General features: G+C 40.9%; 1 protein-coding gene across 2 annotated transcripts; it reads right to left on the bottom strand.

The window, feature by feature from the left end:
- Positions 1 to 7,344: 7,344 nt before the first annotated feature.
- LOC147633828 (ent-kaurenoic acid oxidase 2-like) lies at positions 7,345 to 13,986 on the bottom strand. Of its 2 annotated transcripts, none has more exons than XM_086804882.1 (9): positions 13,621 to 13,986; positions 12,082 to 12,412; positions 11,842 to 11,991; positions 9,071 to 9,334; positions 8,664 to 8,750; positions 8,200 to 8,278; positions 7,949 to 8,055; positions 7,734 to 7,855; positions 7,345 to 7,633 (listed from the first exon to the last, which is right to left on the bottom strand). In XM_086804882.1, the coding sequence occupies exons 1-9, from the start codon at positions 13,890 to 13,892 to the stop codon at positions 7,447 to 7,449; spliced, it is 1,599 nt and encodes a 532-aa protein (XP_086661008.1). In that variant the 5' UTR covers positions 13,893 to 13,986; the 3' UTR covers positions 7,345 to 7,446. The 2 variants fall into 2 exon arrangements, with proteins under 2 accessions (XP_086661008.1, XP_086661010.1); XM_086804884.1 differs by having other exon boundaries at positions 7,345 to 7,640; positions 13,621 to 13,978.
- Positions 13,987 to 14,405: the final 419 nt, after the last annotated feature.

Genomic DNA, 14,405 nt, shown 5'->3' with positions numbered 1-14,405 from the left:
GGGGAGTCAAAGAGGACGTGGAAATCGGCAAAGGCAATATAATGATGCACGTGAATGCTTTTATTGTGGTAAGCCTGGACAAGTGCAGGCAGAATGTTATAAGAAGCAGGCTGACATGCAAAATGGGAAAGTGCAGCAGAACAACTATGCATCCTCAAGCAGAAACAATGAGGATAATGAAAGGTTGTTTGTTATGCAGCATGTCATGAATGCCATGTCTGAAAATGTTGAAGCAGCACAAAAAGATGATGTATGGTATGTGGATTCAGGTGCTTCGAACCACATGACAAGTCATGGGGAGTGGTTCAAGGAGATGAAAAACCTTGAAAGACCAGGTTTTGTGGAAACAGGGGATGACACTACTCATCCAACTGCCCATGTTGGAGATGTGCCATTGTCTATGCAGGATGGCAAAGTGAAGTACCTTGCAGATGTACTTCACGTTTCGAACATAACAAAGAATCTAGTTTCAGTTGGCCAGATGATTGAGCAGGGTTTGCAGGTTCGGTTTAACCCTGATGGTTGTTATGTTGAAGACTTTAAAGACAAGTTCAGGTTGGTTGCAAAAGGCAACAGAGTGGGCAGAATATTTACGTTGAATGTAGACATGCCTGAAATGAGTGCTGCGATGTTTGCAAATGGTTCAAGAATTGTTGCAGACACAGACATTTGGCATAAAAGAATTGGACATGTGAATGTGCAGAGAATGAAGTCTATGCAGACTAAAGGAATTGTGACAGGGCTGCCAAAGTTTGTGGAAGGTATGCAGAGAATATGTGAAGCATGCCAATTTGGAAAGCAAACAAAGCATATATTTCCACGTAACAGATATGTGAGCAGAAATGCACTAGATGTTATGCATTCAGATGTATGGGGTCCTACGAAGACCATGTCTATGGGAGGCTGCAGGTATTATGTGACATTCATTGATGACCACACAAGGAAAGTGTGGGTATATTTCATGAAGGAGAAGAGTGAGGTGTTCACTCACTTTCAGAATTTCAGAGTTTTGGTTGAAAAGCAAACAGGGAAATATGTAAAGTGCCTAATGTCAGATGGAGGGGGAGAGTACTTCTCCAATGAGTTCTCTGAATTTTTGAAGAATAATGGTATTCGGAGACAGTTTACATGCAGATACACTCCGCAGCAAAATGGAGTTGCTGAGCGGAAAAACAGGCACATTGCTGAGATTGCGCGAGCATTGATGTAAGAGAAGAATATGCCGCATAGCTATTGGGCTGAGGCTGTTTCTACAGCAGTATACATCATGAACAGGACTCCAACTGCAGCCATACATGATGTAACTCCAGAGGAGAGGTTACTGGCAGAAAACCTGATTTTTGTCTCATCTGAAAGTTTTTGGATGCATTGCATATGTGCATGTGCCAGATGAGCTGAGAACTAAGCTGGATCCAAAAGCTGAAAAATGTGTGTTTATTGGATATTCCCTTGAGCAAAAGGGATACAGGTGTTATAACCCTGCTACACATGAGTTGAGGGTAAGCAGGGATGTTGTCTTTGATGAGATGAGTAGCTGGTATGCTGCTGAAAAAGAAGCTGTTGGGGCTGATGTGAGTGGAAGTGTGGTTGCACAGAATGTATGTCAGCAATCACAGTCTTTGAGTGGACTACGAGAGTCCTCATCTAGTGGGTCTGTTGATAGACCATGGAGTGGCAGGCTGCATCATAATACCAGCCCTGCAAATGTGATTAGTACATCACGTAAAGGAAAAGAGAAAGTGATTGAGCCCCTTGGTATGCCTGACATTTCTGCAGGGCATTCTCATGTTGATGGAGAGTCTAGTGGCTCAGAGATGAGCCTTGATGAGGAGCTTGGGATCCCAGCTATGAGAACACTTGGTGTAAAGAAGGCTATGGAAGCCATGAATGAAAAGCTGCGAAGATCTGGGAGAGTGAAAAACCCTGTGCAGAGATTTACATATGATAGTTATGTGGCACATCACTATGCATATATGGCAAAGGTTGTGCAGGTTGTAGAGCCCACATGCATTGATGAGGCTGTTGGAAACGTGTGTTGGGAGAAAGCTATGGATGAAGAGATGAATGCACTATATGGAAATGAGACTTGGGATTTAGTGCAATTGCCTAAAGGCAAGAAAGCCATTGGATGCAAGTGGGTGTACAAAGTAAAACATAACAGTGATGGAAGCATAAACAGGTACAAGGCTAGATTGGTAGCCAAAGGATATGCGCAGACATATGGCATTGATTATGAGAAAACTTTCAGCCCAGTTGCCAAGATGGCAACAATGAGAGTTGTGATAGCAGTGGTTGCGTCAAAGCAATGGTCTTTACATCAGATGGATGTAAAGAATGCATTCTTGCATGGGGATTTGCAAGAAGAGGTGTATATGTTGCAGCCACCTGGTTATGAGGATGTGAGTCATCCCGAGCATGTTTGCAGGTTGAAGAAAGACTTGTATGGCTTAAAGCAAGCACCAAGAGCATGGTCTGACAAGATTTCTGAATATCTTGTCACTATTGGCTTTCATATAGCCAATGCAAATTTCTCGCTGTTTGAGAGACATGGTGATAGAGGGGTTGTGCTTGTTGTCATCTATGTAGATGACTTGATCATTACGAGGGATCATTACGAGGGACCATGATGCAGAGATCTTTGATGTAAAGATCTTGCTTAGACAGAAGTTCGAGAAGAAGGATCTGGGGGAGCTCAGATATTTCTTGGGCATTGAGGTGATTAGGCCACCACATGGTATTGGATTACTACAGAGACAGTATAGCTTGGACATGTTGTGTCCAAGTATGGTATGACAGGCTGTAAGCCTATTTCCGTGCCATTGGATCAAAATGGCAAGTTGAGTGCAGATTCACGAGAGATTTTGGAGGATCCTACTATGTATAAGCGCATAGTAGGAAGCTTGATCTATATGACGATCACCAGACCAGATTTGAGCTATGCTGTTGGGTTGGTGAGTCAGTTTATGCAGGTTCCACGGAAACCGCATTTGGATGCATTGAGACGCATACTGAGGTATGTGAGGTCTACTTTGCATTGTGGACTATTCTATGAGACTGGGAAAGAGATATGTGTACATGGGTACACAGATGCTGATTGGGCTGGTAGTATCTCAGATAGAAGATCTACCAGTGGCTTCACGTTTTCTTTGGGGAGTGCTGCTGTGACTTGGAGCAGCAAGAAGCAACCTACGGTTGCTCTATCCAGTACAGAGGCCGAGTACAGAGGAGCTGCTATGGCAGCATGTGAGATAGCTTGGTTGAGAAAGCTACTTGCAGATTTGGGTCTATCAGTGGATAGACAAGTTAGTCATTTTCTGTGACAACATTAGCAGTATACAGTTGGCCAGGAACCCAGTTTTTCATGCTCGCACAAAGCATATAGAGGTCCACTACCATTTTGTCAGAGAGAAGGTCTTGGCACGAGACCTTGACCTTGTTTATGTCAGCACACAGGATCAGGTAGCTGACATCTTCACCAAATCATTAGGTACAGAGAAGCTCCGCAGATTCAGGGCTTCGCTTGGTGTACATGAGATGGAGTTGAGCTCGAGGGGGAGTAATGAGATATCGAGCTCGTCTAGTGAGGCGGACACTGATGACCCGCTTGGGGGATAGGCCCCACACTTACACCACTGGCATGGTTGGTGAGATCTTGGGTGATATGCGGCTAGTGGGATGACAGGCTGTGTGACAGCCATTCTAGAGACTGGCATAGTTATAGCACCAGCTCATTTTAGTTGGGTTCACACTATAGAGAACCCTTGTATGTATTTGGTTGAGTACCTTTCATATTGTGTGTACTCTTATCTTGTATATGGTGTGTTGAGTGAAGAAGAAGAAGATTCAGCCTCTCACCTTGTGTGTTCTCCATTAGGGTTTTGTGAGTGTGTGTGTGCTTGCAAGAGCTCAAGCTCTCTTCCCCCCTGCATCTTTTCAGGCATGTTCCGATGTATTCTTGCTTTGTGAACAAGAATCCTCACCTAAAGCCTTTTCTTCTATGATCAGCATAGATATCAAGTCCCAAAATTGGAAATATTCTCCCTAACTGCAATGGAGTTCTTGAATGGCTTGTACTCTTTGCCAAGATTCAAATAGACACTCACCAAATCATTATCCTCCACTGATACATTGATAGACCCAAGGGATTCAACAATGCCCTTATCTTTAAGGCATGTTCATTAATGGACATGCTTTTCTTTTCCACAGTATGCAACTCTTGCTTTAACTATAATTTCCTTGCCTTTGTGTTAGTCTAGAACATCTGAACCAGATTTTGCCATGCAAGTGCTGGAGTGTTTGCATCCTGTACGTGTCCTATCATAGTGTTTGTGACACTAATTGAAAGCCAGTACATGACTTTGCTTGCACCCTAATTCTAATCCTTGAATGCCTTTATATCTGTAGGAGTGGCATTCTCCTCAGATAACTCTGGAGGCTCCTTATTGTTTCCTTGTACATAATCCCAAAATCCTTTACCCATTAGAAAATTGGTCATTCTGAACTTCCAGGCATGGAAGTTATTCTTATCCAGCTTCTCAGTAACAATCTGATTAATTCTATCAGACATGTTTTCCTCCAGTAATCAAATAACCTGCAAACAGACAACTTCTGTATGCAACCTGTAATACATCAATATCTCTTGTAATTGCTGTAGAAGCGGTACTTCAGCACAGCCTATGTCACCAAATGTGACCAGAGTACATGTACATACACCCAATATCAACAATACATGTGCAAACCCTGTTTGCACTTCCAAAATGCATTGTTGCACTGTAATAACCAGATTTCGAGCAAAAATGGTTCTCTACGAGAACTTTCACAAAACTGCCGAAAATACCTAAAGTGATGAAACGGGGCCCATAATGCACCCGAATCACAAATCTGGCTGAAAAACTGTTGTCTAATAGGATGGTATACTTGCCCTATAGCTCTGCTCCCGCGAAGACAGCTCCATGTAGTACTGCTTCCTTCCTTGCTTGTTCTTGCATCTTGCTTTCCTCCTTATCTCTCACACAAACCAGGCTCTAATACCATAAAGAGAATGTGGGGGAGAGGGAGAGCTTCAAACCCTAGCAAGCAAACACACACACACAAGAGAGAGATGGATAGCTAAATTTTCTTCTATCTTCTTCTTCTCTACTGAACCAACCATAACGTAAAGATAAGAGTACACACTATATGGGTTAGTACTCAACTACTATAACATACAAGGGTCGGTTCATAATGTGAACCCAGCTAAATGAGTTGGCGCTATAACTATGCCAGTCTCTAGTAATCCAAAATGCCTATCACATAGCCTGTCATCCCACTAGCCGCATATCACCCATAATCTCACCAACCACATGGCAATGGTGTAGATGCAGAAGCTATCACCTAGGCGGGTCATCAATGTCCGCCGTAACACTAGTTGAGCTCGATATCTCAATAGACTTCACCTACACTATCCTCTATCTCTTTACTCCCTACCTGGCATGCCACATGATTGCCCAAAAGTGTCGATGTCCGGCACTTGCGTGGTTCCGGACCACCTAGTCGGCTCTAGAGAAGATACGACTAATGCTACTATGCCCAACAAGATAATCCAATGCTAGCACGTTGCACCATCGATTTGCCTAGGTTAAGGAAGTTGGTTGCAATAGGGCAGCAGCAATTAGTTCCTGCATCTAGAGAGATTCTTAGCATGGCTTCTAATCCTGTCTTTGGAAGGGAGTCACTTCCACACAGGATTGGTTGTGGACAAAGACACAAGTTAAAAGACATGTTCAAAACAAAGAGAGCAATGACACAACTTGAGAATCAATCACGTTTGCACAGAACTGGAGATGAAGACGATGCCAACAATCATTGTATTACTGAGTAAGGCGCTTAGCCCGTATATTGCCACACACCCTCTCTCTCTCTCTACTCTCCTTTTCTTTTACATTCGCCCGAGTACTACCTGTTGGCAAGAATAGTTACAAGGATGTTACAAGAAAAGATCCAGAGTTATTACCCAATGGACATGCTTGGCAGCAATCCACTGCTGGGGAGGTTGCCACTCGGGGGGTGCACTATATGGAAGCCCCTCCTACGACGTGCGTTCAAGGGGTATTTAAAAAACCCCTTATCTGTGAATTTTGAGCTAATAAAACTACCCCTTTTTCTTTATAGACTTACGGGTTTTTTTCCAAAGTACAATTAAAATACCCCTCTTGTAATTGTATTTCTGTAAATTTACCCAATATTTTGGATTAAAAAAACCCCACCTGATGATCGCACGTGGTAGACTTACATTTTTTGAGGTGCACCCCGCGAGGGTTGCCAACACTTGGAAGTTGGAACAATACATCCTATCTTTAATATTCACTAAAAAAAGTTACATAGGATTCTATATATTGCTATGAATAGGGGCCTAACATTTGTAAAAAATAACAATCAATCAATTAGTTAGGATAAATGTTGGGTATTATTAGAAAGTGAATAGTTTTTCAACATTAATTGGGCATGGGTTTGAAACATTTTCTTTCACAGTCGCCTATATCTCTCTCAATTACATATCCTCACACACACATTTTCTTTCATAGTCGCCTACATCTCTCTCTCTCTCTCTCTCTTTGTCTCTCTCTCTCTCTCTCTCTCTCTCTCTCTCAAGGTATGCAAGGTGCTTCAAGCAAGATTAATTTCTTCGATTTTGTTTTCGTGCTAGAGGGTCTCCACCCTATCAAATATTTCACCAAGCAAGGCCTCCCACCCCTATTGCAATTTTTTACATGCATGATTGATCTCTATCTAGCAATGAGATCTAAGGAGGAGGGTAGCATGTATAGAGCCACTTGAGGAACGATAGTTGTTGTAGATCCTTAGGGTCTCTCTTGTTTTCTCTCAAGTACACATGATGTCTCTCTCTCATATGTGTGGGCTTGTTCTTTGTGAGCTTCACCATGGGCTAGGATGCAAGGATGATCGATGGCCACGACTATGGGAGATGGATACTTTAGGTTTGACAAGAGGAGATGGAGATCAAATTTTATCTTCCATAGGAATTTTCGCCTTGACTTTGAAAAAATATATGTCCTTGAATTCATAGGCTTGTTCGGAAGTTGGAATAATACATCATCTCTTCTTAAGAACCGTCTAGCCACCAGTACAAAAGGAAGAGCCAAAACAAAGAATAGCAAGAACTCATCTCTACAAGTGTGCTTTAGTTTCTCACTCTTTTCTGGTGGATAAAAAGCGAGAGAAGAAGGTGGTGACAACTAGGAATCTAGGAATAAGGCCTTAAAAGACCTTATAAAAGAAAAAGAAACTAAGAATCCACTTTAAATCTTATTTTATTCTTGTAAGGGCGCCAAACCGATAATGATCAAGATGTGAAAGATGGACTATTTATACTGAGGTGAAACATAAAAATTTACATGATACGCTAAGCCGTGGGCTGACATATAATGCTCTCATGGATACCATTTCCTAATGGGTGACAGGCAGTAGCACATGATGCAAAGCAACTTCATACTGCATGCATATAAAAATGTACAAAGATAGCACGGATTCACGGCACTCTACATTGGGACTCTTTCTTAAGCACACGAACAGGGTAGCCGTCCTTGGGTCGGGGGTGTGGAAGGTAGACGACCGGTGCCTCGGGAGATACAGGCTGAAATCTGCGTCGTCATCATCATCATTAACCAAATCGCGCTTAACCGAGCCTTAATTAAGAATCTGGCATATAATTCATCCATTTATTGATAACTTACGTATAGTCCAAGATCGCATGGTGCATAAATACGGCCATTTCGAGCTTGGCAAAATCGTTTCCCGGGCACATATGAACACCAGCTCCAAAGGGGATGAATGTCCCAGGCTTAGGTACTTTGTTCTAAAACAGAAAAATCAAAGTAATCTTCTAAGGTTTAGTGGTTTGTTATCCAAAGGGTTATTTCATTTATAGCGAATGTAAAGGCCATGTTACCTCCCATCGGTCAGGGTTGAATTTAAAGGGCTCACTATACACTTCAGCATCCAAATGAACTTGCCTCATCCATGCTTCAACATGCCAGCCCTTCGGAATTGTGTAGCCTATGGTTCAATTTTGATTTCATGTTAGTCTATGGTGCTCCTATTTCATTTCATGTTGATTATAGTAGTGGTTTAGCATGTGGTACAATCAACATTATTGTGCTTCAATCCAGCAAATTTGTGTGTTTGAAATGGAGCCCTTACCATTGAACTCCACGTCCTGGAGAGACTTCCGGAACACCATTGGTGAGATATTGACAAGTCTCAAAGTCTCATCTATTACCTGAAACCAAGGTGAAAAAGGTTCCTTACTAACATCACAACCACTTGTCCATTGACCTTGTGGTTTTTTTTTTCTTAAGGTTTTTGAATTCTCGGCCTCTTGGATAGGGTGGGTTGTGTCAAGCTAAACCGATCTCTGAGGAGCATGCTCACACCTTGGAGATTATAACTACACTAAATTAACATCCTAACATTTATTTGTGTAATTGAGTTATCAATCTTAAACTTTGCCCCATGTTTCATTCTTCTTTTTGTTTTTGTTTTTCCAACTGGGGTCAAAGACGAGAAAGCTCGTTCTGAGACTCGAACAGAGAAATGCTTTTTTCATTCTTCTTCTACGTAACTAAAACAACAAAGTAGCCATATTGTCATAGGTGCTAGTTTACCTGAGACAAGTACCTCATTTTACGGTAGTCATCAAAGGTGAGCAATGCATTCTCTCTTTTACTCTTTCGAATCTCAAGTTGCTCTACCTGTCAAGGAAAGGTCACTTAAGTTGGTAATGGTGTAGAATGACAATGTAGGAAACCCTATGTACTCAAAAGGTGAGAGAGATGGAGTTAGACTAGTGAGGCATGGAACTAATCACATCAACTTCCTCAAAATAATTTGAAATTTTTTTATATCAACTTGTATGCTATAGAATGATTCAAATTTGTAAACTAGTTATTTAAAGAACCTATAGATGTGCATAGTGTAGTTTGTATAGATGTGCATAGTGCATATGCACCTATAAATGTGCATAGTGCATATGCACCTATAAATGTACATAGTGTAGTTTGTATAGACTCACCTTAACTTTCTCAAAATATTGTGGATGTTTTCCCAAGTAGATGAGTATCCACATGATTGTGTGGGCAGAAGACTCATGCCCAGCATTGAGGTACATGAGTAACACATCAATGACTTCTTCATCAGTTAAGGCCTTGCCATCTTCATCTCGTGTCAAAAGAAGGGCCTCTAATGTATCATCACACCCAATGAAGTTATCATGACTCATCAAGTCTTTTCTTTCGTCAATGGCTTCTTGAAGCAATCTTACCAAACGCAAACGAGACTGCCCTTGGGAAACACAAAACATGAGTTAAAATGCAAATGCAAAAGAAATATTAAATTTAAGAATCAATTCTAAAACAAGAAGCAAGAGGTTAAGGATGAATGGTTAAATGGTTAAATGGTTAAATGGTTAAATGCAAAAGAAATATTAAATTTATGAATCAACTCTAAAAAAAGAAATAAGAGGTTAAGGAAGAATGGTTAAATGGGGTTGTCTTATCAATTTGACATAATTGTACTAGTGTGGGAACCTATGGCAATGCATGCACTTAAGATTTATTGACATATGTAATAAAAGCTTTATGACAAGGTGTGTTAAGACAAGATGGTGATCTAGATGGTAGATGTTGTGATAGTTTTTTTTTCCAACCTTTTTGGGCTACGTTCATACGGTGGAAGTAATATTTTAAACATTTTTTTATTGTTTATGGTAATCCTTTTATCTACCTTAACTACTATACCCTGGGAATTAAATGGCCCAAACATTTCATAGCTCGTCACAAAAAGTAAAATTGAAAGTTTTTAATGAAAACACTTTTTTTCCCTTTTAATTAGTGAAAACACTTTTTTTCCCTTTTAATTAGTGAAAACACTTTAAGTTAGTCATTTTTCCAAACTAACCTTTTTTTCTAACTTGCCTCTACAATGAAAACTAAAGGACCTTGTCACCCAAGTTAAAATCAAAGATTTTAAAAAAGTGATCTCTCTCTCTCTCTCTCTCTCTCTCTCTCTCTCTCACACACACACACACACACACACACACACACACACACACACACACACACACACAAATGCAAGCATGCAAGTTAGGATCCCATCACTTGTTGTAATGTATGTTACTTTATTTAAGGATTATATTTATATATGGTCACTTTAGCATTGCACCTAGATAAATTCTTTTAAAGGTTATACCCAACAAGCACAATATGCATTAAATTGAGTACTATGCGTTCGCATTCATAAAAGAATAGTGATGTAACTTGTAATGGCTTACTATTTGTATGCTTTAATGGCACATAATCATTTTTCTTAGTATCTCTTCAATAATAGAATCTTTCTTTTTCATTTAAGAGAGAAAAACATTAAGTTAAAAAAGTATATATTAGGAAAAAAACCATCTTCCAACCTTTAGCAAGCTATTTGAAATAGAAAAGATTTATTTTCTAGATGATATGCAAACATGGTCCTCTCTACCTAGATCCTCTAAGTCCACAATCCTACACCTTCGCATGCTTCCACTATCATATACAATTGTTACCTCCATTGTGTGTGTGTGTGTGTGTGTGTGTGTGCGCGCGCGCGTGTGCGTGTGTGCGCATGTGTATGCATACATGTGCATGCATGTGTGTGTGCATGTGTGCATATGTGAGAAGGGAGGGGGCATTACATGTACATGAGCATGCATGGTTGGCTATGAGTGTGTGCGTGCACATGTACACACACACACACACACACACACACACACAATTTTCTTTAAATAAAAGGTAGAGTTTCCATAGACCATTCGGTTGGAATAGCAATAAAGAAGAAAATTTAGATTTGATTTATTCCCTTTATAAAAGCAAGAAGGCTATAGTGATATATTGAAACTTCGGCCAACAAATCCATCTAAAATAAGTATATATATATCTTAGTACCCTTGTTTCACTCCACTTTTTGTAAGGAAGCTATAGCATTTATATTTAGCCAAACTTTCCTTTGACTTTTGTCAAGCTATATTAAAAGATTTTTGTAGAGGTGGGGTCTCTACATTCTCTTAAATTCTCTTTCTCTTACTCCCTTTATAGGTTGGAGTCCCTCTCTTTCCTAATAAAGACCCTCCTTATATTTGACATGCAAGATTCCCTCATTACATTTAATTATAGGGAAGGGGGAGGGGGTGGGGTTTGCCACCAAAGCATATGTAAGATAGTAGGTACGTTCAATATATGAAGGATTTTATTTTTATATGGATTACAAAGAAAATACATACACAAGGGATTTTTAAATTCAAAAAGTGAAAAAAAAACGATCTTCAAATTGTATCTAAATTATAAATATTTGAAGATAGAGAGTTCTTTAAATACTCCTTGAACACACATGCTATATAGGGTTTTTACATGGGCAATTAGTATCTCTAATTGTCTATGAATAAGAGTAAAATTATTTCTCTCCTTTTCTCTTCCATCTGGCGTGGCAACTTTCAAAGGAAAGCTTGTAGGGATTTTATGGCTTTGTTTGTCCTCATTGCTCCTCTCTCTCCCCTCTCTCTCTCACACACACACACACACACACTCTCTCTCTCTCTCTCTCTCTCTCTCTCTCCCTTATAAAGGAATGATTCCTTTGTGGCAATGTTGTAGGTAATATAAAAAGCTCACACTCAAAGAGCTATTGGTGGCCAATGATTTTTTGTTTGTAGCCTTTTAGTTACCTTGAGAAATGATCATTTGGCATGTTGTAAGTAATAAAAAGCTCACACTCTAAGATATATTGGCCAAATAATTTATGTTGATAGATTTTAGCTACCTTGAGAGCAGTGTTATAGGCCGTTCCGGGAAGGTTGATTGCCATTGCCCGGACACCAACATTGAGCTTTCTGTATTCTCTCTCCACAGCATCACATCTTGTTCCAGGCTTGCAACCCATAAAGATATCAGCGATGATCTGGAATGTGAGCTGCGACAGAGATGAGAGAAAGAGGGGTGAGATTAAGACTAATGATACATTAATTAAAGCACGGGGCTAAATTATGAGAGAAATGCTGACCTTTTTGAGCTCCATCAGGAGGCAAATGGGCTGAGGGCGCGATGCCCAGTCGTCGAGCGCAAGGGTGGTGTAGGTATGGAGGGCGGACATGAACTTCTGCAGGGCGGCTGGCCCGTTGACTGTGGAAGCGGTGAGCTTGCGCAGGCGCTTGTGCTCCTCCCGGCCTAGCGAGGTGAAGGCCTTGCGGCCCATGAGCGCCAGCGTCGACGCCGGCCACCCACTCACAAACTGATCCTCCCCCATTAGCACCATCTTGCATGCCTCGGGCGTTGTCGCCAACACCGTGGGCTGCCCAAACATGAAGGCCTTGTATACCCCCGTCCTCTTGTACCTTCACGCCCAAACATCACCACTTTCTATTTTGAGAGCGCGCCCTGCTTAAAGCTCACTTTATTGATCTACAGAGACCAACCCATGGAGAGACTTGAACCCAGGTGGGTCCATGTCATCTCAAGGGCAATCCCACTAGCCATTTCTACCCCACCTATGGGTGGCAGAAAGGTACTGAGAGTGTCCTCTTTTACGCACACACACCCAGGAGAGAGAGAGAGAGAGAGAGAGAGAGTATTTTAGGAAAAACCCTTTGTTTCAAACTTCAAAAATAATAATATGTGAAGAAAAAATTCTTTCTTCTATAAGCCTCTCCAAATTTGCAAGTTTTGAGACCCCGAAATTTAATTTCTATGGGTATTTTCCAAACTTAAAGTTGCAATTACACTAAATCCATGTTTTACCTTTGGGGGGGAGAGAGAGAGAGAGAGTGTGTGTGTGTGTGTGTGTGTTATCATGCACATTGGTAAACTAGGTATTTTGTAGCAAAGCCTAATAAAAGACCAAAAAAAAACAAATGGTTAAGTATTTTGAGGATAGAGATAGATGATGAGCTCAAAGAGCACATAACGTGATAGTACATAATATTTGAGTAAGGAGTACCTCCTAGATAAAAACCATGTATCCTCTACTAGAGACTCAATGCATAACTGAGTGAGAAATGCCTCATAGATATAAGCACCTTAGACATGCAACCATGTATCCTTCTATGATGAGATTGAGTAATAAGTTCCTCTTAATCGAGCCAAAAATGAGGCTTGAGTGCAAGGCCATATAATTCATTCGACAATGCGGAGGTACAAGGAATGCAAGACCATATTATTCATATGACAATGTGGAGTAGCACTTGAGTGGTGCAAGAATTATATGGTCCAGATGGAAGAGTGGAAGTGCAAGGAACGGGACCTAACAAACTTAGTAAAATTGTCTTGAACTAGTGGCTCTAATACACTATCCCCATTGGCTTACCCAAGTCTATAGCTCAATACCAAGTACTTATACATAAGGGAATGAATTATTGCCATAATAATGCCACCAATGACTCTAGCAAGCATTAAGAACTGATGTGGAATTCACCATCAAAAACACAAAAGGAAGAAATGGAAATTGAGCCATGCGCATTGAATCTACACGTTTATGCTTCAAATTGAATCTATCTACATATTTATGCTTCAAATTCTTCAATGAATATTTTTCAAGAAGCGTTACCTTTTTATGTAGTCTCCGATGAAGGACTGAGGATGACCACGCTTGAAAGCAAACAAGAATTGGGGCATGTTGCCGAAGACAGGCCAGCCCATGTCCCCGGGTGGCAAAGGGGCCTGCCAAGCTCTGAGGGAGGGCTCATAAAACCAGCTATTGAACTTCATGAGCACCAAAGCCACGATAAGGGTCAAAGATGAGATGAGGGCAGCAGCTATGGCGGTCCATGGTGTGAGGCAGAGAGGGCAGCAGGCCATGGGAGAATGCATGCTTTTCATTCACCGAAAGAGTACATGTTCTTATAGGGCAGAGAGGTTGTGTACCAGGCTGTGCTTTTTACAGAAAGAGATTGTGTCGACAAGTTGAGCTACTGTGTGGGAATTGAAAAACAGCTGCTCCCACATGCACCAGCTCGAGTTAATCAACAAGTCAAAATATGGTACCCTCAATTAGCATCGCAACAAATGAGGGGGCCATCAGATGAGACAAAAAGGAAACAAGCATCATGCCCTCGCCCACTTTCACATATATATATTGATTTCCAAATCATCCACAACCCTCATTACCTTGTACTTGACCACCCTCCCTTCCTCAAAAACGTTACAAAAGAAGACACTACTAGTGACAAATGAGTCACCTACCATGTCACCCCCCTACCCCTCACATATTCCTCTCTAGACTTGTCCTTTCTCTGTGCACATCCCTTGGCCCTTCCCTTATTTCCCTCCATTTTTCTTATACTCTCAACTAAATTCGTTATAAAAACGCCCTCCATAACCACAGTTTTTGCC

The sequence above is a fragment of the Cibotium barometz genome, chromosome 11 (assembly GCF_041138505.1).
Source record: "Cibotium barometz isolate CiBa-2024 chromosome 11, ASM4113850v1, whole genome shotgun sequence".
NCBI lineage: Eukaryota > Viridiplantae > Streptophyta > Polypodiopsida > Cyatheales > Cibotiaceae > Cibotium > Cibotium barometz.
Note: the sequence above shows the minus strand (reverse complement) of the source record. Positions and strands in the feature narration are given on the sequence as shown.